The sequence below is a fragment of the Falco peregrinus genome, chromosome 2 (assembly GCF_023634155.1).
Source record: "Falco peregrinus isolate bFalPer1 chromosome 2, bFalPer1.pri, whole genome shotgun sequence".
In the NCBI taxonomy this organism is placed as follows: Eukaryota; Metazoa; Chordata; class Aves; order Falconiformes; family Falconidae; genus Falco; species Falco peregrinus.
This window is the reverse complement of record NC_073722.1, coordinates 114445691-114469685: the sequence shown is the minus strand read 5'-3', so window position 1 is coordinate 114469685 and position 23995 is coordinate 114445691. Positions and strand designations below refer to the sequence as shown.

The 23995-nt window shown below is 47.8% G+C and overlaps 1 protein-coding gene and 1 long non-coding RNA gene across 5 annotated transcripts; one reads left to right on the top strand and one right to left on the bottom strand.

Annotated features, from left to right (window-relative positions):
• Positions 1 to 674: 674 nt before the first annotated feature.
• LOC129783798 (uncharacterized) lies at positions 675 to 22398 on the top strand. Of its 2 annotated transcripts, none has more exons than XM_055795206.1 (4): positions 675 to 913; positions 1170 to 1251; positions 10427 to 10524; positions 18594 to 22398. In XM_055795206.1, the coding sequence occupies exons 1-4, from the start codon at positions 787 to 789 to the stop codon at positions 18944 to 18946; spliced, it is 660 nt and encodes a 219-aa protein (XP_055651181.1). In that variant the 5' UTR covers positions 675 to 786; the 3' UTR covers positions 18947 to 22398. The 2 variants fall into 2 exon arrangements, with proteins under 2 accessions (XP_055651181.1, XP_055651180.1); XM_055795205.1 differs by having other exon boundaries at positions 1170 to 1263.
• LOC129783799 (uncharacterized) lies at positions 8621 to 17357 on the bottom strand. Of its 3 annotated transcripts, none has more exons than XR_008745680.1 (3): positions 16859 to 17357; positions 16573 to 16700; positions 8621 to 16235 (listed from the first exon to the last, which is right to left on the bottom strand). It is a non-coding gene; the product is annotated as an uncharacterized LOC129783799 (long non-coding RNA). The 3 variants fall into 3 exon arrangements; XR_008745679.1 differs by having other exon boundaries at positions 8621 to 11817; XR_008745681.1 differs by having other exon boundaries at positions 16875 to 17357.
• Positions 22399 to 23995: the final 1597 nt, after the last annotated feature.

The window sequence follows — 23995 nt, the reverse complement described above, 5'->3', positions numbered from 1 at the left end:
CTGCTCATAGCTGCCACTATATCAGCATTGCAGGGCTCCGGGTCTCCTTTTCTTTCAGGTTTTTTTTTTTACTTAAACACAACCTGTTGGCATCTGTGCTGCCTCCTCTGCAGAAATCCTCTGTGCTACCCTGTCCTGCAGCCCTGGTGGGGTCTGTGGCTGCAGAGCTAGCCTGGGCGGCCCTGCGGCACTGCTGGGGTGAAACAAGCAAATAAATGAGCAAACATTCACTGTTGCGGTGCTTTCAGGAGAATACAGCCTCTTGAGGAATGTCTAGAAATAAAGCTGATGCGCTTGTCATAATCAGTTTTGTGGCGTGCATTGGATTATAGATGGGTGCCTTTGTTTGGGTTTTTTTTTTAAGATTTTTATCTCCCCATCTTTGAACTCTTCTCTTGTCTACGGAAACCCAAGGAGAAGGAAACCCCATGTGTCCCCTCAGCTTGTTTCTCGGTGGGGTGGTGACCTCAGGTATGGGTGCTCATACCCATGCAGATCCCATCTGCCTGGGCACCATCTTTAAGATAAGATGGAGAGACCCAAAGCTTGTGTGTGAAGAGGGAAGAGAAGACAGAGGGGGGAACAAAAGCAGCAGATCCACCGTGGTGCTGGGCCGGGCTCCTTGCCAAGAGCGGCTGCGGCACGCAGCCCCGGTTGGGGTGGCAGTTCTTCCCCAGCCGACATGGCTGCCGATGCTTCCTCCCGCCCCAGTCCTTTCCTCCCCGGCACAGACCGCCGGCAGGCCAGGGCGTGAAGGCGGCTCCCGACTGGGATGTGGGATGAGGGATGTGGGATGCCGTCTTGCCCGCACCCTTCCTGCTGCTAGACAGGACCGCAGCATTGGCGCTCCGGCAGCCCGACGCGCGCCTGTCCCGCGTGACTCGCATACGCAATGCAGCCATGCTTAACGAGCGTGAGTAATTATGCCAGGCAGAGGGTTGGGGTGTGGGGGGCGGTCGGGGTTGGGTGTGTGGTGGTTTTTGCTTGATTATTTTTTTTTTTTAATTTCCGTTTCTCCCACCCCTTTTTCCCCCCCTGCCCAGCCCGTGCCATTGAAAGTTGGCCACCTCCTTGGCGGTGGCTTCGGGAGGGCCGGGGACGTGGGGGTCAGTTGGCACAGCAACTGCTGTTCGGGGACAAAAGGAGGCGCTTTTTTTTTTTTTTTGCAGCGACAGTAGCAGCTGCCAACCAGAATAGCAAATCCGTGCGACTTGGCACCACTCCAGCTTCCTTGAGGGTTGCAGAGGGATGGTATGTTGGAGGGTAAGACTAGCTAATTAATCTTCTGGCAGGGAACAATGTAATATCAGACAATTACAAAGACAGAATGAAATTACTATAGTGGGAAGGCTGGCATACAAATTTCTCAAAGGGTCCATCCCTCAGCCCACTGCTGTGTTACTTTATATGCGGGAAAAGCACGGACTGTACATGTGCTTTCTGTTGTGCAGGGCTTTTTTTGTATGAATTGAATTATGTGTTTGGAGGAGGGGCGGGGGGGATGCGGGCTCGATCACAGGATGAGCTTTTTGAGGAGCAAAAGGGAGAAAGAAGATTTGTTTTAAGCAGAGATGCTCCCTGTCAAGCAGCTGTGCCGAGAGGGCAGACCTGGCGTGTTGCTGATGCTATGGGCTCACAGGGTTGGAGATATTTTTCCTGGTTATTTTTAGTGATTGTGCTGTGATGCCTGATGGCTACAGCTTTTGGGAGGAGGATCTGACTGCTGGGCAGAGGAGGGAGTGATTTTCTTCAGCCTTTCTACGTGGAGAAGCCCTCAAAGAGCTTTGGAGCTGCTGAAAGTTATTGGGGAAACACACCTACCAGCTCAGTGGTGGTAATTGCCAATAATTAGCTGTAATCACTGCTACCTACAGTTGGGATACTATGATGAATAGGGCAGTGCAAACTGCATGGTGCAGGCTCCCTGTCTGTTTATTTGCAGTGGAGAAAGAATTAGGAAAGTCTCATTTATCCTGGAGCGCAGGAAAGCATCTGTGGGAGGTCAGCTTGTGCAGAATTAGCATAGGAAACCCCTCCTCCCTCCTCCTCCTCCTCCTCCTCCTCGCCAGGCGTTAGGAATAAGCTAATGACTCTTCTCCCTCTGCATCTCCTTCCCAGGATGAAACTTAATGCAGTGGGATCTCTAGAAATGTCATTAAAAAAAAACCAAACAACGTGAAAACAGTATCGGTCAAATTCTCTTTGCAGTGTTGCATGTGTGTGTATGTGCACGAGGCCCGTGGGGACGTGGCCAGGAGCTGCTTCGAGCCAGGAGGGATTTGGAGCAGCTCCAGCTCAGTTGTTCTTTCTCCTAAGGCATTCAAGTAGGCTCTTGTTTGTGCTTGTATAGATCAGATGGTGCAGAGATGGTGTTTAAAAATCACTGCAAGCCCCTCCTGGCTGCCTCGGCTGCTGTGCTGGACTGCCAGTTGTCACAGAAGCTACTGGAAAACTTGAAACTTGGGTTGAATCAGTTGGGGTGTTTTTCGTGTTTTGTTTTTTTTGTTTTTTTTTTTTGTTTTGGAGGGTGTAGCAGTGTCATGTGCTGGATTGGCAGGCTGGGGCCCCTTTTCCAAGATGCAGATTAGGAAGACCTGCACACAGCCTAGTCTTTATCCTATGCCCTGAAAGACATCCTGGTGGGTGCCCATCTAAGGGTATTTGAATATTTTTCAGGGCTGGCTAGATATCAGAAATGTTTCCCGTAGGGTTTCATTGGGGACGGAGGTCCCATCGCAGGGTCCCATCAGAAGTCCCTTGGTGTGGTGCATATGGATGTGTGTAGCTCCTTGTCTGGCTGCATATGCTTGCTCTGCCCAGCCTGAGCTCCCTGTGCTGGCTTCTGCTGAAACCTGAAAAACCAAAAAATTCCCTGTGCAGCCAAAAGAGACAGATCACAAAAGCCAAGTCTGTGCTTCCACCACCTGCTGTATCCACCCTATATTTGTTCTGAGGGTCCCGAAGTGCTGGGGTACACAGTGGCTGTTCCTTCTCTGGATGCAGAGAAGAATGGATGTGTCTTCTCCTTGGAGAGGATGCAGAGTTCAGCCTGGCTGTCCCTTTGATTCCTGTCCTCACCTGCCTACCTGCAGCCAGCCTGACCTCCAGGGCCTGAGGTTCTGGGGGAAACTCTCTCAAGATCAGCCCAGCTTATGCATCTGCAGGAAAAGATCTCAGATTTTCCCATCTAGAGGGTGACAGCTCTAGTTACAGCTGCTGATGAGCAAGAGCTAAGAACTGAAATTATCCCAATCATTTCATAAAAAGCAATTCCTTGGACTCAAGCTTGAATATTGGTCCTAATTAGAGATAAAGTCCCTGTTCTGGACTGTTTCTGAAGTCCTGCTAAAGATGGATTCTCCCTGCTCAGGTCATCTGGTCAGGCCCAGCTTTGCTTTTGTCTCTTATCAGTCTCACCCTGGCAGCACTGCTCCTGCATGGAAGTGGGGAGACACTCCGAATTGCTTCATCATCAATGATTGGCACTGGAGATGTTTCTGTAAATTAATGAGTGCATCTTCTTGACTATACTTCAAAGTTGTCACTTTATGAATCTTTTATGGAGTTCTCTTTACGCTGAAAAAAACCTGTAGTACAGAAACTTTACCTTTTAAAACATTACAATAAAAAACCCAACCCCTCAGCCTTCCACAGTCAGTTGACTCAATGAACATCACCCACTGGGTCCTGCTCATGTTCACACTGTGGCACTGAATTTGCCCATGAGGGTGGGTATGTTCAAATGTGCGCATGATGAAGGGCTAACAATGGCCTGGGCACCCTCTGACCTGAAGCTGTGAGCCTTGATGCTGCAGAAATTCCCACCTCGCAGCAGGGTGTGTCTCCCCTTGAGTCCTACTAAGCCTCTAGAAGTCAACCTCTGGAGTTAGGAAATTTAATTTGTAATAAATCTGCATTACAGTACAAGTAAATCTGCTTCAGTGGCTATAAAAATTAATTCCTTATCCTAAACATTATTATATAGCTTTCAAAATGAATTGACTGTGGTTGGTAGCCTAGTATGTGCCATTATTGGTAATTAGTGTAACAAAATAACATTGCTGTAATATTTCCTGTCTACCCCTCCCCCAGTTGGGAGCATTTCCTATTAGAGAATCAGAATTGCAAATGCGATGCTTGTGTGCAAGCTGCTTGCTTTGATATTATTTTTTATTTTGTCTGCGTTGGAAGTCTGTCTGTTCTGTGTCTTGGTCTGTGGTTTTCCAGGAGCGTTTGCTTCTGAAAAAGCTTTGGTGTGGCAGAGGGCACCATTAGAGCCTGATGCTGGAGGGTGCTGGTGCCTACCTGGAGGTGCTCAGTGCTCTTGGATCTCCTTGGAGCTTTAGCTTGTGTGCAGCTGCTGGTGAGGTTGCTTACCATCTGCCAGGATATGGCCTTTGTGCCACGTCTTGCAGACAATGTGTACCTCAATGAGTCTTTACAGTGACCCACCATATTCTTGCCTTCATCCAGAAGCTTGGCTTGTCCTAGAAGACATGACACATCCGCCACTTGGGCAGCTCCAAGTCCGCCAAGAGGTGGAGGGAAGCTGAGGGTGCCTTTGCAGCAGGCAATAAATGAAGGACTAGGCTGGGGCAGTGATTTCTGGGCAGCTGCAGGTGTCCATAGCAGAAAGGTGCACACACATGTAAGCTGGAAGGACCTGAAGAACTTTCCTAGGGTTTTGCAACTGGACTAAGCAAGTTTCCACACCTTGCTCTATTGGCTTGACTAAAACCTGAAGTGGATTCAAAGGAGGATGGAAACACAGGAGCAGCAAGGCAGTTTAATTTATACATTTCCACCATTGTGTGAGGTGAACGGGCACCTCTGCTCCACAGCCCCATTTTCAGCTTGTCAGGTGCCATCCTGTATCGGGCTGCTCCCTCCTGCCGCCTGGCCAAGGCTCACTGAAGCCCCGTGCCCATCCCAAGTGTCCTGGTATAACCTCTCGGAAACACCCATCCTAAACACTTCCACAATGCTGACCAAATCAACTACTGGCATTTTATTTGTGGAGTTTCCCATTGGATTATTTTTTTCACTGTCATAAGTCCTTTGTTGTTGGTTTTTTTTTTATTATTATTGATTTATTTATTTTCCTCCTGGGCTTACAGCCCTTGGTGTTGCCTTTTGAAATACCCCTCTGCAGACTTGCAGGTTAGAAGCCTGATTCTCGTGGAATGGAAATTCAGATTCTCCTCTGGGATCTGGGACTTTTATATAAAATACCCAACTTAAAGCTTAACAGCTCTGTAATAAGACCCTGGGACCAAAGAAATGGGAAGCCAGGAGAGGTCTGCTTTTTTTCTTTCTTTTTTTTTTTTTGTGGTTTTTTTTTTTTTTTTTTTTTTATGTTATCCCCAGCACAAAGTTATTTCTTGAGTTTCAATGACACGACAGCTTCAGAAGTCTGGATATATGCCCTGGACTCAGTCACCCCATATATCACAGAGCTGAAAAATGCAAAAACCAAGCAGTAAAACTGAGTGGCAGATATCTTTGCCATCCTGGAAAGCGTTTACAATTTAGATGCAGTGGTAATATCAGTACCGTTCTTGGCCTGGATGAGGATGGTAAATTATAATTCCAAATTCCAACAAGTTACAAAGTGAACAGGCTGTGCCAGCTGAAACCTTTGATTTGGTTCAAGCTGGGTTTGGTAGCTGAGCCTGGGGTTTTGTGTTTCAACCGGAGTTGGACAAATGCAATTAGCTTAAGCTTGAGGATACAAATTCACTCCAGGCTGGGGGAGGAAAATAAATTGCCTGTTGGAAGGTGATATAATCATGACTTCAGGACTTTCTCCAACTTTTTTTTTTCTTTTAGTCAAAGGATATTGAAGTGATTCAAAACAGATTTTTGCTAGAAATGAGCTGATGTATCTTTTCCCACGCCGGTGTTGGTAGGGTCACCGCAGTACTTTGAAGCCTCTGTCCCCATCGCTCCTGCAGGATAAGAGCACTGCTTTGGCCAGTGGTGCTACTGGCCAGGCACAAAAAGGTATTTTCTTCCTTTTGAAGACCTTATTGAAACGTCTGTATCTCAGGAGCTTGTCTGGAATGAAACATTTATAAGCCCTTTGACCAATTCCTCTTGTCCTCTCACTTTTTTGGGGGGGAAGTGGTTTTCCTGTAGTGCCAAACATCTTTTGAACTGGAAGCTTATTTTTATTTGTGGCCCTTCTCATATCACTGGCAGCCAAGTTTGCTGAAGTCTTTGTGCATAGACTTCAAAATGCTCAGATTTTTCATCAAAGTGGGAAGTATCTGTTTTTCTTCATGCGCATATTCTGCGTTTCTTCTCAGTTCTCTTCCAGCCCCAAACCTCTCCCTCGCCACTGCTGCACGGAGTGCTCAGCTGTTTCAAAGGACCCCAGCAAAGTTAGTTCAGCTTCATTCTTGGTGTGAGCCTGGTATTTCTGGGTCTTTTTAATGAACCATATAACTCGGGGGGAGAAAAATTAAGAAAACAAAACCCATAGCAAGTCAGTATGGTGAATGAGTCCTTACTGAAGCTGGGCAGGAATCTGATCTCCTGCTTGCATGAAAAACTGCAATTCTTGATTTCTCAAATGAAACCAGTCTCAAAGATTAAAAAAAAATTCTGAAAAAATGTTTTAGGTCTAATTAAATATTTAATTTCAATAAAATCGAAGTATTTGAAGCATTTCTTTGCTCATTTAATATTTCATGAGATAAGCCTAAAATTAAACATAAAGTTGTTTCTCAGTGGCGAAAAAACAGAGGTTGTTTTTGTGGTTTTTGAAGAAAAAATAAATCCATCTGATAGAAGTACTTCCCCCATCCCCCAAATAATTTTTTTGTCGCACTGTGAGAATTTCTATACAATGTTGTTGCAGCCTTTTCAGAAAGATGGTGCCTCTCTGGGTACCAGATCTCCTGATGCTCCAGGGACAAAGATGAGCTCTTGCTGCTGCAGCGTAGTTTGGAGAAATCAGTCTTCCACATTATCTTTTTTTTTTTTTTTTTTTCCCCTGTATGCTCTTGCTGTAATAGATTTGGGTAGATAGGTAAAACCGAGGTGTGGTAGTCGCTGTAACATCTCCTGGCGTCTGTGTGAAAGACCTGTGGTTGTACTTGACTCTGAGGTTTTCACTTGCTGCTTGGAGGGTTGAGTACAATTCACTTATGGAACAGTGGCAAGAAACCTCCCAGTCTGTCTAATCTTCGGTTGTTCAAGTGTTTAATCTCTTTGTGCATACACAGACTTGTTATGAACTCTGAAGCACAGCAAGGCAGGGTTGGGCCATAACGTTAGCCTGTGTGTGCTTCCAAGGGAAAGCTTTACTGCCTGCCCCGCGTTTATATATACATGCATTTGCTTGAATATTTTAAGCAAGGAGGTTGTGCTTTATTATCATGACTATGCAGACTGCTTCCTGAAATCGCATTCGTTTGTGGCACAATTCCTGGTCTCTAGACTTTGGCTGTGGCAACTAAAAGGCTTGGCTTTTGGGGGATATAATAGTGGGGCAATGCAATGAAATGCAGGACAAACACAACACGGATCAGTTCTCTTTAATGTGGTCATTTATGCATGTGCTTGCCTGGTGGTATTTCTTCTTGGATGTTTGGCATATGTGCTATTTATCTTTTTTCTTTGACCCTAAATCACTTTGCAGCAAGATTCCCCTTCTGCTAGGAGACTTGTGGAAGGAAAGGAGCTACGTGTAACCCTTTGTTTTCTACATCAGATTTCTGATGATATAAGTGGTGATCACTGGCAAGATTGTTGCATTGGCAGAAACGATCCTGTCTGTATTAGTTGTGTATCCTCAGGCTCTCCTTGCTGTTTTCCCCTGGTAGCTGCTAAGATGGATGCAGATGTCCCAGAGACTCAGCAAGGATGGGGGTCCATCCAACTGCTTCCATTGCAAAGCTAAGCCTAATTGCAACAGGCATGAGGATGAAAATAAAGTTATTGCAGACCCATGGCTTGTGAGCACTCCAGCATCTGCTGCAGCTGCGCTGGTGCTAACAGCAAGGGAAATTTCAGATTTGGGGGAAAAAAGTCAGGCCTAACTTCTGTGCCTGCTCAGGCTAACAGGCAGCTTTGGGCAGGACGCTGCCTGATGCTGCCTTTGCTCCCCACATGCAAGGGAGCAAGATGTGCGTGTGCTCCCCTCTGCTCAACAGCAAGGCATGAGCGACCACTGGGAAGCGATTTCTCAGTGTTTTTTGCTGACGCAGAGCAACCTTCTGCTACCTTGGGTAGTTGCAGAGCAGGTAGCAGCACCATCGGAACGAGGGCAGGAGCAATACAAACAATTTACTATCCTGCTGCAAGGATGCTACAACAAGGCCCATAAACGGTCACATAAAGGGAATCTGGGTGGGAGCTGGGAATACGCGGACAAACACAATTCTCCCTTAATTTAATAGAATGGTCCATTCAGCAGAGAATATATTGTAAAGCTCTCTCAGGTTGGATGGCCTCCTATTGTGTCTGGCCTTTGAAGTGCTGATTAGCTGGGCTGGGAACACACTGATAAAAAGTTAATTTCTATTTGCTGTTGCTTTGTAATTGGATGAACACGAAAGCAATTAAATATTAAAACATACAAACAAATAACGAAGTCACTGTAATTAGCCAAAGTTTGATCACTGTCATATTTATTTAGGAGGAGATGATACGTCTCAGCAGGTGACATTTTAAATACCCTTGGCTGCTTTGGTGTTGTCTTCAGAGAATGCTGAATAATGTACGGAGGATTTAATTAAACCCCATTGTAAATCAGCTGTGATGACAGGGAAGTGACAGCCACATGTTGAAAAGAGAATTAGGCCGCAGCAAGAGAGATTAATTAACTATTTTCTACAGAGTTCAAACTAGGTATTGTGCAGGGAGGTTGTCCGAGGAGAACTTGATTGTGAAGTTGTTGCACGTGAGGTTGGGGCCTGTTTGGAGAGGGATGCTCTGCGCCCGGAGATGTCACAGCCCCTTAAAGGGGTGGCTATGGTCGTTGGTACGTCTTGAGAGAGGGAAACTGAGGCACATGGTGCTGCAGCCTGCAGCTGTGGGTGCTGCTGGTGGCTCTCACCTCCCAGCACCTTCGCAGCCCCTGGGCAGGAGGGTCCCAGCAGCTCCTTTGGTGCAAAAAAGATTTTCCACCTCTGTAGTGAATTGCAGGAATCCTGGAAAGCTTCTTAAAGCCTTGAAGCAGGAGGGGAAGGGGAGCTGCTGGATATTTGCTCGGCTTTGGCTGCATCAGAAAACCCCAAAGTTTATGAGCCAGAGTTATCCCAGCTCCCTAGTCAATGCTTTTGCAGGATCTGTGTTCTTGAGGTCTGTTTGCCAAACCTAACGAGCGTCAGTATGTTAGTAATTACAAGAAATAAAGTTAACCAAACTGTTGGGAGTCTCATGGATCCAATTTGGTGAGTTTTATGTTAACGTTTCTCAGTGGCCCTTGCCTTCGGCAGGGATGCTTAGTAGGCACGCTCTGGCTGCCCGGGCGGTGGTGAAGGCTTCACGCCTGGGAACGTGCATGAGGAAGGTGTCGGTGTATCTGAGAGGACAGCGGTGGGAGAGGGGCTGTTCAGGTGGGAGGGATGGGAAGCACAGGAAGAAATCGGTGTGACTCTGCTGGAGTCAGGAAAATGGGAAAAGCGGTGTGAGAGAGAAACAGAGAGCACAGGGATGGGAGGAACTGAAATGCCATGGGAGAGGGGTGGGAAAAAGGGACGGTATGTGTGGTTACTCGGCAGCATTCACATTTGATTATCAAGCCTGCTGTGTAATGCTCTTAACCAATGTGGCCGTTTCTACAAGTGCTGTTGCCTTCTGTGTGCGTGGGAAGGGGGGAGAGGAGGTGGCTCAGCCCTTGTGCGAGGCCAGACCTGCTCACTGGCCAGGCCTGGAAAAACACCTGATCTAAAGCACCTACAAGGAGCTGACTGAGGTAGATCCAGCACTGGTTGCCACCTAGAAGGTACTAGACCACATCAGGCTTTTCCTCCTCCCTTCCATCGAGAGACAAAATTTCTGGTGTTGTGTGAGGAAGAAGATGTATTCCCAGCTGCGCGTGAGGGACAGATTTTGTCCATGTTTAAATACTCAAGAAAAAAAGAAAAGAAGTCTAAATGTAACAATACAGGAGGAAGTTGGGCTGAAGAGCCTCAAATCAGCAAATTAGCCTGAAAATGTGCAGGCAGTCCTGTGCTGGGGTTTGCTACTACCGTGCTTTGTGCTGGGGACGTGGTTGAGCCCTGCAGGCTCCAGTGTACGAGATGGAAGTTTAAACAAATGCAATGGGCTGGGCAGGGGGGCTAGCAGGGGCTAACGGGGGGAGCCTTGCGAGGGGGGCGTGAGCCACACCACCAGGCTTATGGGGTGCTGCTGCGCTTCGGGAAGGTGCCAGGTAATCTGGTCACCTATTGAACTTGTCCATCTCCTCTGGCAGGGCCATCGCTGATCGCCAGGGACCCAGGGTGAGGATGAGCCTGGATGGCTCAGTGTGGGCAGGTCGGCACAGAAGAGGCAGTGGTTCCTCCTGCACAGGTAAGGTGCTGCCTCACCTGAGATCACAGCATGTGGGTGAAGCTTTTGATGCTGGAGATGATGATTTGCACATGTGACTTTGCATTTCAAAGCCTCATTCTCCCCCTCTCTTACCAATGAAAACTGGGTGTAATTGTACATGTTGCAGGAAAGAATTCATTTTATTCCCAGAGGTGTAAATTAATTGATTCAGCCCAGGAAAAAGACCTGGGCACTGGTACAACCAGCTCCCTGAAGGCTTCTCCTCGGTGTATGGATCTGATCAAAAATGCAAATAAGATCTTAGGAGGAGTAAGGGACAGGAAAGAATGGAAAGTAATAAGGAAATATATTGTCATGATGTGGATGACTAGTGCTTCCTTCTCTGAATACAACAGAAAATGATTTCTGCTCCCCTAGATGGTCTTGCAGTTCTACTGGGTGTGCAGAGCAGAATGAAAATAGTGATGCGGGGCTGAAAGCTCCCCTGTCAGGGCAGAATGCATGGCTGGTTTTGCAGATCAGTGGGCTGATGTGATGCACTAGGCCCAGAGCAGGGGCACTGGAGCCCTCCCTCCGCTGCAAAGGCTGCAGTGATGCAGCTCGCTCTGAGCCCCACGCACTGACTGTGAGCTCTCCCTTCCTGGGTGGCTGGGGAGGCTACAGCCTGATGTCAGGGCTGCCTGGGGAGCCGTAGGTGTCAAGAAGGGGTTTATCCTTTCTCTGTCCCCATCCATGACTTTCTGATTGTGTGTTAGGTCTCTTTTGCTTCTTCAGAAGCTTCGGAGAGCTGCTGTGACAGAGAGACAGCACTGGTGCCTGTCCCGGCACCGCTCTCTCGGGCTGGGGTTGGTGTAACTGCTGATATGGGCTGGGTTGCGCTGCCACGGGATTTGGAGGTGGCAGAGTGCTTTTTTCTCCATAACAGCTGGGCAGGGAATATGGATGAGGTTGTTGCTGTCTTCCATAGTGCTGTGTTTATGGGCTCTTCTGAATCGACAGGGACTACTATTCATTGGTGGCAGGACCCCAGTCTGATGCTCTTGCTCTCTCCTCCTTCGGCATGTTTTTGCCATGCTTTCTGGTCTTCTAATGCAAGTCTTCAGCTTGCCAGAGGTGTGCGAGGAAGTGTCTTGTGGGTTGTGTTACGAGTAAGAGATGGTCTTTGGGATGATCCATAGTAAGTATGTAATTTTGGCTGCCCCAGACCGAAGCAGTTGTTTCGGCTGACTCTGCAATCCACGGCGAGATGACCAACTTGGAGGGGAGCACTGCTTCTGGGGAGCTGTGCCTCTCTGGAGCTAGTAAGGCAGCCTGGGTGAGTGCAGCAGAGTCACTAGATAAGTTACAGAGAAACTTCAACTCAAATGAACCCCAGCGCTGCTGGGTTCCCAGCTGCTACAGCAGATGGGACTGGGAAAGCTGGGGGCTCATAGCTGGATGTGGAGGCTGTCAGAGTGGTGCCCTAAACACTGAAAACCTGGACTTGCAAAGCTCTGAGAAATGGGTCCTTTCTGCATCTCAAATCGAGCACCCATCCACATGATACCCTTCTGATTTTAATTTGGCCATGCCTCAGTTCCCCATCTGTACAAGAATAATTCCACCCTTCCTTGCAGGGCTGCTGTAAGGCAAATTAATGTTTGCAAACTGCTCAGATACTATGATAATAAATGTTGTGAAAGCCCAGGAGAAAATTAATAGCTCATTATTTAGACCAGGACTTCAATAACATGCCATACACGGGACACAGGGCTACATATTGAATGATGAGGATAAAGAAAAATATTGAATAGCTGCTCATTAAGAGAGCATTATCCATCTGGTGTACGGAAGGGGGCTTTTTCCTGCGGAAAAAGTGCTCCGTGATCATATTATTACAACGTGTGTTGCGATGCATCTATGCAAGGGGACTGGGCTTGGGTTATCTGTGCAGTGCGGATTCTGGCATTTTTCAAGTGCTTGACTGCAACCTGACTGCTCTTTTAACACTGGGGTTGGCTTTAATATATAGCAAAGAGATAAAAATGCCAGTAGATGGCACTCAAGAATATGGAGCATCGTTCCCCGGGTGTGCGAGACCAATAAAACGCGTTGTTGTGTACCACAAATGGCTTCCTCTGCGCAGCTCTTTATATCAGCTCTTTTTTTCTACCTTTTTCTGTCCTGGAAGTTTGATGCACAGAGCAAAGAAAATATAAGTGCTGGAAGTGGCAGGCGTTGTTAGGTGGTCTGTGCACTCTTATCTCAAATTTGTTTCTACCCTTTGAGTTTGAATTACTTAACAGTCTAGAAATCCTGGGCTGTGCTCTCCTCAGCTGACCCTTTTTTATGCTTTGCTTACAGCCTGTCTGTAAAATGAGATGAGAACTTAATTTGAAAGCTGAAGTTAATTGACCTAAATAAACTAAGAGCCTTCTGTTGGCTATATGGATAAAAAACCTGCATAACCTTCGCTCTCCCTCTTAAACATACTACAGAGCAGAATGATTTTCCTGGTGCATTTTCAAGCTGCTGCTGTTTACTAACAGTTATTTGTGGCATAGTACTGTCTAGAGAGCCCCGCAACCAGAAAGCTGCTGTGATGTGCAGAGCCAGAGAGGCAGCACCAACCTGGAGCAGCTCGGTTTGACTAGGAAAGATGGACTGTGGTAGCGAATCAAAATCAGGAGAGGGTCTGGCTGCAGGCTCCCTGGGCGATGTAGAAAGCAAGCCCTAGAGCTGCAGGAAGGTCTCTCTGCATCTCCTTTGATGCCTGAGTTGGCCACAGAGCAGAGCCCTTTGCAGCCAGGTTTCCTTACTCAGCATGTGGTGGTGCAGGATGGACAAAACGTGGGTTCATGCTGGGTTGTCACAGAGGTGAGGGATGCCTCGTCTGGAGGAGACCCATTGCTTGCTGGGGCAGGTGTTGGAGAGCATCTAGTTCTGCAAATGCAGCCTAAGCCTGACCTTTAAGATCTGTGATAATTCTTCTGATCCGTGATACCTTTTCTGATCTGTGATACCATCTCCCTGCTGGGAGTGCAACCTCTGATTGCCGCCACCTCTGCTCTCCCCAGCCTCAGTCACCGCCCAGTTCTCCCCCTCGTCCCACCAGTATGCACTCTGAGTTCTGCTTTGAGAAAACAGCCCTGGTATGACTGGCCAACTCTAATTACCCTGGGCAAGCAGATGCTCTCGTGCTAGTTTAGCTTGATTCAGTACTACCTGAAATAGCTGAAACCAGGATAAGGACTGTGTCCATGCCTGGATCAGTGATTTAAAATGCTTTTTGGCTGCATTCGTGTCATTTTTCTAATCCAGACAAGTTGCTGGGCTAGGCTGAAGGATGCTTTTCTGGGAAATGCAGAGAAGAGGATAAGATCAAGGGTACAGCATTAGGCTCCAGCTCAGGTCCTCAGAAAGCATCAGCTGTGGAGTTGAGCTCTGGGCATCAGACAGGGATGGGAGACAGTGGTTTCACCTCTGAGACTGATGGAAACCCAGGAGCTCAGTCAGACATTAGTTAGCCACTCCCTTTCTGTGCTGCAGTTTGCCCCTTCTAAGTGAGTTTTGACAATAACCCGTTTCCCTTGTGGAAGCTGTTGCAGCTCTGTGAATGACATTTCCCTGACTTACACATTCTTCAGGTGTAATTCTTGAGGTGGGGTTGGACAAAGACTTGGAATAAGACAGTAAAATAATCACAAATTTAGATCCAAAACACAGACGTGTTTGGGTATGACACTTCAGAAGCGTGTTTGCTGTCAGCACAGCCTCTAACCGCTGGCGGAGGGGCAGCTGTGGGGGGGTGGCTGCCAATGTGCCTGGGCAGCTGCTGACGGGGCTTGGGTGTAGGGTCCGAATGGACAAATCCATAAAGATATAGGTGCGTGTCCAGGGACAACCAGTTCAAGAGCGATTTGCTATTTTGGAACCCTCCTCCAGTGCAGTGCAATGCAAGAACAGCAAATGGCGTTGCTGCGCACCTCTGAGCTAGGTGGGAGAGGAGATAGAGTATCCTGAGTCTGAAGGGACAGACCCATGAGGATCAGTCCAACGCCTAGCTCCACACAGGGCAGCCTAAAAGTTAAACCCTGTATCTAAGATCGTTGTGCAAGTTCTGCTTGGACACTGACAGGCTTGAGGCCAGACTGCTTCCCTGGGGAGCTTGTTCAAGTGCTTGACCGCCCTCTTGGTTGATTTTTCATCGTAGCCAATACGATCTTCCCCTGATGCAGCTTTAAGCCATTCCCTTGCTTCCTATCACTGAACACCAGAGATAAAGATCAGCATCTTCTTCTCCACTCTCCACCATGAGACAGTCGTAGACAGCAACGACGTCATCCCTCAGTCCCCTCTTCTCTGAGCTGACCAAACCAAGTATCCTCAGCTGCTCCTCATAACTCATGCCCTCCAGTCCTTTTTACCATCTTTGTTGTCTTCCTTTGGACACATTCTAAGATTTTTATATCCTTCTTACCTTGTGGAGCCCAAAGCGGCGCGCAGCAGATGTGGCCCCACCAATACTGAGTATAGTGGGACAGTCACTTCTTTAGGCTGGTTAGCTACACTGTGCTTAACACATCACAGGGTGCAGCTCGTCCTTTAGGCTGCTGGGACACATTGCTGACTCATGGAGGTTGCCATCAACCAAAAACCCCCAGGTCCCTTTCCGCTGGGCTGCACTCCAGCCTCTTGTCCCTCAATCTGTAGGTATTACATTTACAAAGTCCCAGGTGCAGAATCTGGCACTTGTTCTTGTTATATTTCATGCAGTTGGTGGTTGCCCAGAGCTCTAATGTATTGACAATTCTTTGTAAGACCTCTCTACCCTTGAGGGAATTAACTGCTCCTAATTTAGTGTCGTTGAGTAAGCTTACTTAGTGTGTGGTCAACTCCTGTGTCTAGGTCATTGAGAAAAGCACCAAAGAGCACAGGCTCTAAAAGTGACCTTTGGAGAAGAACGGTACTGACTGGCCACCAGCCAGATGTACCCCCTTCACTACAGCTCCTTGAGTCTGACCTTTCAGTTACCTTGTGTACGTGTCTAGCTGTATGCTGGACATGCTGCCTCTCACAGTAACCCTCTGGACAAAATCCAAACTTTTGCTAAAATCCAAAAAGCCCATGCCTACTGCCTTCCCTTTGTCCGCTAGGTGGGTAGTTCTGCTGTAAGAGGATATTACGGCGGTATAAGGCATGACTGTCCCTTCACAAACAGATGTTGGCTTCGTCCAACGACCGCATTGTCTTTCAAGTTGTTTTCAATAACTCCTAGAATAATCTTCTCCATAATTTCACCAGGCATCGAAGTGAGACTGACAGGCCTATAATTACCAGGGTCATCTTTCTTGCCCTTCTTGAAAACTGGAATAACATTTGCTAGCTTCCAGTTGACTGGGACCTCTCCAGGTTCCCAGGACCATTGATAGGTAACTGTGAGGGGTCTCACAATAAAATCAGCCAACTTTCAGTGCGCTGGGATGAATCTCCTCAGGCTCTGCTGTCATGGCTTAACCCCAGCTGGCAGCTCAGCCCCACGCAGCCGCTCGCCTGCTGCCCTCACAGTGGGATGGGGAGAGGATCGGAAGGGTGAAAGTGAGAAAACTTGGGGGTTGAGATAAAGGCAGTTTAACAGGTAAAGCAAAAGCCACGCATGCAGGCAAAACAAGGAATTCATTCACCACTTGCCATGGGCAGGCAGGGGTTCAGCTGTCATCAGGAGAGCAGGGCTCCAGCACATGTAATAGCTACTTGGGAAAACAAACACCATCATTCCTAACATCCCTCTTCCTTCTCCTTCTCCCAGCTCATAGACTCAGCATGATGCTCAATGTTACAAAATATCCCTTTGGCCAGTCCAGGTCAGCTGTCCTGGCTGTGTCCCCTACCAATTTCCCACGCCCCTCCAGCCCTCTTGCTGGCAGGACCTGAGAAACGGAACAGTCCTTGACTTGGTATAAGCATCACCCAGCAACACCCAAAACCATCAGTGTGCTATCAGCATTGGTCTCACACTGAATCCAAAACACAGCACTACACTAGCTAAGAAGAAAATTAACTCTATCCCAGCTGAAACCAGGATACCTGTTGTCTTATGTCCGTTCAGTTGCAGCAGAAAATCCTGTACAGGTTCAAAGTCAGCTGGGACCTTATCACTCCCCCAGTTACCATCCTCCAGCCGGGGGCTCCAGGCATCCCAGGGTGCACCGTTGCTGTTAAAGATAGAGGTGAAGAAGGAATTAAATGTCTCTGCTTTATCTGTTTGTGAGACCACCAACCCCAGCAAGGAATGGACGGATGGTTGGGGTTTGGAGAGAAAGCAAGCACAGAGCCCTGGTGTGAGAAGCATGCAAGGGTATGTTAAGCTGACCGGCTGGTGAGGTCACCTCAAACCTCCAATCTGCTCAAAAACCTGGGCCAGGACTGGTACCTGTTGCTACAGGGAAATGTCCCTGCAATGGTAATTGAAATAATTACGGCTCACTGCAACAGAGGGGAAATAGCTGGCCGGGGAATGTCACATGAGCTAGCAGTAGAAAACAGGTGTTCCCCACTACATTTACTCTCTAAGTGAAAGTACAACAGATGCAAAACAGCATTAAAATGGTAGCAAGGCTGTAAATACGGCTTCTAATTACTGCACCAGGTAACGTCAATCGCAACAAACCAGCTTTCTCCCAAGGATGCTCTGCAAGCAAGTGGGATGTATAAAGTCTTTTAAAAGATGGATTTGTTTGTTTGTTCTCATCCCCCTTTAATGCAACACATATAATCTCGCTCACTTAGGGCAGCAGAGTGTCACAGCCTTCCTGCCTGGTGTATCTTTGGTACACCGTGCTGAGAATAACCAAGGAGATGGGAACAGAGCATTAAATGCAGAGATTTGGGGATGGGGAGAGGTGGGTGGAGGAAGCTGCCAAGTACGGGAATAGTATGAGCAGGAAAGGAAAGAGCAGAAATGGAGAGCTACAAGAGACAGCGTGAGTGATGGGAGAGAAAATAGCACCGAGTAGGGTGGCCCCAGCTGACTTCTAAGAAGTTACAGCATTTGCTATGGAGAGGAGGGATTTGGGATCCTCCTGGCTCTGGCAATGCCTCATTCACCTCCACAGTGGTGGTATAATAAAGGATGGAAGCATTCCCCGCGATTGTCTGCTAATCGCTCTGTTCATCAGTCTGGTTTGGGGTATATAACCCTGCCAACCACTGAAGCAGATCAGCATCTCTTATATGTGAATAGTACTGGCACTTTCCCTTGCATGTGCTGGCATCCCCCCTCTCCAGCTTGGGGCAGTAAGTCTGAAGGATATTGATTTGCACTTCATTTTGTGCTTCTAGAACAGGAACCACACTTTTTCTCAGAGATGATTTGTTTGGGGCGGGGGGAAGATACATTGTGTTAGCACAGTGTTGTTGTTAAGGTCAGAAGGCCTTTTCAAAGAGGCTACCACAGCTCTTCCTGAAGCTGGGAGGACTGCAACTGGCCAGATCCTTATAAGCTGTAGCTCTTCCAAATTTCCTCTTGGCTCTGGGATCTGCCTTCTCTTTTGGAGTCAGAGCTGTTGGGTACTTTGCAGCTCTGGATTTGACCTTTCCTGAGGCTGGATGTTGGCTGTTAGATATTCAGTCCTGCTGGGACTTGAGGTTTGTGGAGGGACCCGAGTCGTGGATCCAACCCAAGACACAGCTCGGTGGGGAATACCAGCAAGGCCGTGGGATACTCTGCAAAGGAGATGTACGTTAGCACAGGCACACCAGTGTCTGCACTAACAGCCTGTCTGGACTGAGCAATCATTCTTGTAACAGAGCTGATAGGTGATTCCTGCATTGCTTTAGTAGGTTGGTCGTGTTTTGTGGAAAAATATGGATTGTAAAGAGATATTTGGAGCCTGAGTATGCCATGAGAGAGAGAGAGAAAAATGCATTTCCTTTTTTTTCTTCCTGTAAGTGCTCCACCAGCTTCATTGCTCTATCTACTGTTGGTGGCTGCTGGGAATAACGTGTAGGCACTGAAGTGAGAACCTTCAGGATAGTCATATATTACACACAAATGTGAAGATTAGTGCCTGCCCAGGGTTTATTTCAGATGTTATTGTGTATTACAGATATTTCTGAAGTTGATGCTCAGCTTCTCTTTGTGCTCCAGAGCCCGCTGAGCCACTCACCTGCCCGCAGCCCTTTGTGCAAAGCTGGAGAGGCAGAAAGCGCCAGCTGCTCCTGGGGTGTGCAGGGGAGGACTGGCTGCCTGGAGAGGGCAGGGGACAGCCAGCTGTGCCTGCCTGGGACACGCCGTGGGGCGCACAGTGCCGTTGCAGCCTGGCACAGCCCCAGGGGGACCGGCGAGGAGTGCGAGTGGCGCACACGTGCTGCGAGAGCTGTGGTACAGCCACAAAGCAGAAAAATCCTCCTCTCTCTCCCCCATCAAATTAGGAGGAGAGCGCGGCAGAAAGTGCATTAACTAATCAAACCGCGATTTCAAATTGATTATTGCAAATTGCCAACCATAACAATTCTCCTAATGGCAGTGATTTGAAAATAAGAAATAACAGAACTAGAGCCTCCATTAGGCCCTGTGCTGTCCCGTCCTCGCACGGCCCTGGCGCGGGCTCGGTGGCTGATGAGCCGTGGGTTGGCCCCTCGCCTGGGCTGTGCCGGAGCAGGCGCTGGGCTCTCCGCTGGTGCTGCCCGTCCGCTGTGGCCTGGCAGATGCCGGCACGGGGATGGGCAGCCTCACGGTGGGAGCACTGCTATGGCAGCGGGTGGTCCTGGTGCCTGGATGCGGGCAGCAGCCCTGTGCACCTTCCTAGCAGTTTCCCTGGCAACCAAGTCATCCTGCCAGCAGCTTGCAATGTCAGAAAATAAAACAAGATGACACCACAACTCCTAAAAATAAAACCCCCAAAACCCAAACAAACAAGAGTGCCAAACACACACCACCACCACCCTGCAACCCCCCACCAAAAAAAAAGAAACCCAGCAACATGCCTTTTTGTTTCCCCCACCCCAAACTGCTGGCCCCTTCTTCCCGGCTCCCACCTTGTGTTTTTGCAGCTGTTTGGGCATGCCCTTGTACCGGGAGGAGCAGAAAGCACCCTACTTTAGAGGCTGCCCATCAGTTCAGGCAGATGCTGGAGGGCTGGGAAGCTGGGAAATGGCTCCTGCCGGAGCTGGGAGCACGGCCCTGGCTGGGTGTTGGGCAGGTTCTTCCACGTTTGCTTCCTGGCTAGCCGGGTGGTTTGGCTACGTGTGTTGGAAGCACCATGGGGTGAGGGGTTTGAAGGCACATAACTGCCTCAGATCCTGATTTTGGCACAGATAGCAGCAGCAGCGTTCCCCTGCTGCCACAAATGTGGTGTAAGCATCTATCACTCTTTTCTCTTCCCACTCTCCTGTTGTCATGGCTGTCCTCAAGGGGCCTTTGTGCTGCCTTCAATGGACATGGGACCTTCTCATGCAAGGGCTTCAGCTGAAGGCTGGTTTACTGATGGGAGAGCACGCTGGCTGTGTGTTTCATGGAGTTACATGGTCTTGTTTTGCTGTGGCACGATTAGGAGCACCTCCTTAGAAGGCGGACAAGATGGGTACATGTATTAGTGGTCCTCCTGTGCTTTTTGTGTAATCAACCCTGCTTGCTGCCCATAACAGTAGGTCCCAGCTCTTGCATTTGGAGGCAATGAATTGATCTTGTCGGACAAAATAGTAGATCAGCTCCCAGATTTGTTTCTCTTTCAACTTTCCAGCTCTTGCCTGAATGAAGTATTTTACTCTAAAAGTGCCGGTACAAAATCCAGAGCACTCATTTCCCACCCTGTATTTCTCTAGAGCTTTGTGATAGTTCTTCCAAGCATATGAGGTCCAACACATTGTGAAAAGTAGCTCTGGAGACTGAGCATGACTGAGAACAAAAAATCAAATCACTTAAAGCCATTTATCTGTTTTGAACAACACACAACTACTTTCTTCGAGTAATGCTTGTGGTTTTCCTACTTTGAGGAATGCACAGACAAGGCATGAGTATTTTTTGGATCTGTTCAATGGGTCATCAGGAGGACTTCTTCCATGTACAACTGAACATGTAGGGACTAGAAATCTTAGAAAGTGGGATAGAAAGCTCTATAGTGGAATCTGTTGCTCCTAATAACACCTTCAGGGCTGGACACCTGTGTGTGGGGACACTTGCAGAGTTGTTTTCTACAGGTAAACCCAAGTAGTGTTGGAGAATTTTTGTTTCTCTGGACATACTGCCCTCCTTTTTACCTTTTTCTTTCTTTCTTTCTTTCTGTCTTTCTGTCTTTCTATTAATACAAAGCATCTGTCTGCAGGCCTGTTAGTCTAATGACTTTGACCAGCCCTAGGTTTCTTTTCTGAACCGCTTGGACAGTTCTTGCAGACTTTGCAAGGTATCTTGCTTGTGTACCTAGTTCCCTTGTGAAGCAAGACAAGGCTTTTCCTTATGTTATAAACAGTCCATCTCACTACTGCTTCGTGTGATATATAACCTAACTTCTAGTTGCTGTAAGGGTTTCCTCCAAGGCACTTTGCTTCCCAAACTTAGTGTTACACTTGCAAGAGTAAAAACCTCACAGCTCCTTCTTTCCATGGGAGGCATGGAGTGAAACTAGAGATCTACTCAGTTCCACATGTTGAGTAAACCATGTGCTTGTCAAACATGTTTATCAAATTTGTTTCTCTGTCTAAAGCAGTTTTGCTTTGATACCTGCTTCTTCCAGTGTTTAGATCAAATTCACTAACTGGTAGAGTTGTGTTTGGGAATAGAGGTCCTTGTTTCATTTTCTACTGATGCCTGCCTCTATTTATATTTAATTGGCTTTATTAATCCAGGAGCTCATAATAACAAGCACTTGTGTCCATGTTGTCTTATATTCATGCTAACCCACTGGGGTCGAATATAATCACCTGCCCTTTTGATTACCATAAACATTTGATGACCTAGCCATTCCCAGCAGCTGGACAGGTCTTATCACTGTTCTCGAAGGAGTTTGTTCCTCTGCCTCAGGAACACCTGTCTAATGTCAAGAAGATAATTTCTATGGAGAGGCTTAACCTGTTTGTACAGGACAAGTTTTGGGACTATAGAGTTACCAGGTAGGTACGGTTGTTTGTCTCTGTGCAAGCAAAATATTTCTAAGATGGCTAAACCATTGCAGCTGTCCTCATCTGCTTATGCTGAGGGGCACTTGGAGGGCTCTGTCCTCTCCTTGGGTTCATCAGTGTTCACAGAGGCCTGGGCACCCCCTGCCTTATTGCCCTCCTCAATCAGGAAGGGAGAATGGCATCTCTCAAGGGGAAGGGTAGCGAACTGGTTTGCTGACCCACTTCTAGTTATACGTGTCCAGCTTCTAACTGTTACTTTGGGAAGACCAGACGATTCTTCCAATCCTGTTCCATCAAATACTGTCATTTACTTGTCACACAGCTCATGAACTATGTCCTGCTCTCTGCCTGGAGCTAGTGTGTGCTGCCTCCTCAAGCTCTTTGCCCTTGCATGCGAAGGAGCACGAGGGCAGATTCGTGGGGAGCAGTCAGTCCTGGGAGGATGGCTACCGGGGTCATCACCACTCTTTTTTCCTTTTTCTTGTATTCTTTTCCTTCTGCGGCTGTAGAAAGAAGGAAAAAATGAAGAAGAGAAAAGATGTGATGGAAAATCCAACATAATAAAAATAAAATCTGAGTGGGGAAGAATGGAAAATATTTATGAAAATAATCCAAATAGTGTTTTGTTCTGAATACAGAAAACAAAAAACAGCTTCTTCATATTGTGTGTGTTACTTTTTTCTGGTTTTCTACTAGCTCCATTAAAACCTCAATAATGTACAGGAGTTTATTAAAGGTTTTCAAGATGAAACTAAGTTTAGTCATTATCACTAAATGGCTCTTTGGTGGGCTGTATAAAAAGAGTGAATTGTCTCACTGCGGTTCTTAGTAGAAACATGCCCAAATTGCAAACCCAAGATTTCTGCTGGCTTTACATCAGGACTAGCAGATGAGGTAGGGAATGAGGGTGAGTTGCTGACTCGTGTGCTGGCCTGTGCTAACACCCCATTTTCAGGACTAGTTCTGCCCTGGACTGAGGAGGCAGCAGTTCTGGAGTCCTTTTCTGGGGCAATTATTCCAATTTTAGTTCTGGAGATCCTCAGGGCTGCCTGCACTGCAGCCGCTCTTGCTGCTCCCACAGAGCTCTCCTGGGAGTCAGAGCCCAGCAGCTTTCATCTGCACTTCACTGAGACTACTCCTACATATTTTATTAAACCTGCACATCTCTTCCATGAATGCAGAAAGACTGAGGAATACAGCCTTTCTGGCAGTCTCTTGTCTCTCCTGCCTCTGTTAGGACTCTCTCAGCCATGCAGTACTTCAAGTGCTAAACTTTCCTTTCAAGCTGGCTGCAGCCAGCGGGATGCCCATCTGGTGGTGGGACCTTATGGCAGCCCTTAACCGTGCTCCCCAGCAGCACGATGCAGAGCCCATGAGTCTTTCTGCTGAGCAAGGAGACCCCAAAGGGGTGTAAAGGACTGACTGACTCCTGCAGAGGGTTTTTGTAACGTATAAGACCAATTCCTCTGTCACTTTGCCTATTGAGAAGATGGAGCCAAATTTTGACTTGAGAATGTGGCTTGCTCCATGGGATAGCAACAAAGCCAACTCTGTCTCTTGGACATGAAAAATCAAGGCAGCAAAAGAAGAGATTTGTTGGGATCTGGCAGTTTATACTGTCATTTTCCTTGGTCTGTTGCCAAACAGATACAGTCTGTGCTTGGGGAAAACAAGGGGATGAGTCATTCTTCTCTGCTCAGGTTGTTATAGGCACCTCTTGCAGGCTCTAATTTAGACTGCTTAGTGGATTTGAGCTCTCGGTCCCACGATGTCCTACTGTCCATGAAAGGACAGGTCTTTGGCCATAGGGTCTGGCCATCTTCATACAGTCAAGGGAAGTCCAGTCCCTTAGAGGCTTAGCAGAGATGGGAAATTAAAATCTCCTACAGCCCAGCTCTGGGAAAACTGTCCATCTTTGAGCCAAAGGAGCAGCCAAATTTGCCCTTTTAGAGGCTTTGCTCTCAAAAGGGATTTGGCATTGGGTCAGTAGCAGAGGAATGTCACACATGCGTGGCTCATGCCACGCTTGGCTTCTTGTGCAAGGAGCATGGGGGATGAGGATGCATGAGGGTGGGTTCTGCAGGGCTGTTTGCTGGCCCGGTGACAGTTCGGGGTAGCACGGCTCAGGGGCCAGCATCACAGCCAGGTGTGGGTCTGCAGCACCTGGGGTCTCTGCAGTGCAGGGAGCCCAAGAGCCCTAATGGGGCACCTAGCCCTGCCCGGGGCACCTAGCCCTGCCCAGGGCCCCTTCGCCACCATGCTGCATATCATTTCCCTTTTTGGAAAAATATCAAGAGGGTTAACAACCAGGAGGGATTTCATAGGGATTTTTGTGCAAGCCAATAAGCCAGCAAGGCTGCCTAAGAAACACAGCCTCACAGCTGAGTCACAT

Coding starts and splice junctions, on each gene's coding strand:
- LOC129783798 (XM_055795205.1), top strand. CDS start 787: ATGTGGGATGCCGTCTTGCCCGCACCCTTCCTGCTGCTAGACAGGACC. Junction 914..1,169: donor TGCAGCCATGCTTAACGAGC/GTGAGTAATTAT, acceptor TTTTTTTTGCAG/CGACAGTAGCAGCTGCCAAC. Junction 1,264..10,426: donor GAGGGATGGTATGTTGGAGG/GTAAGACTAGCT, acceptor CTCCTCTGGCAG/GGCCATCGCTGATCGCCAGG.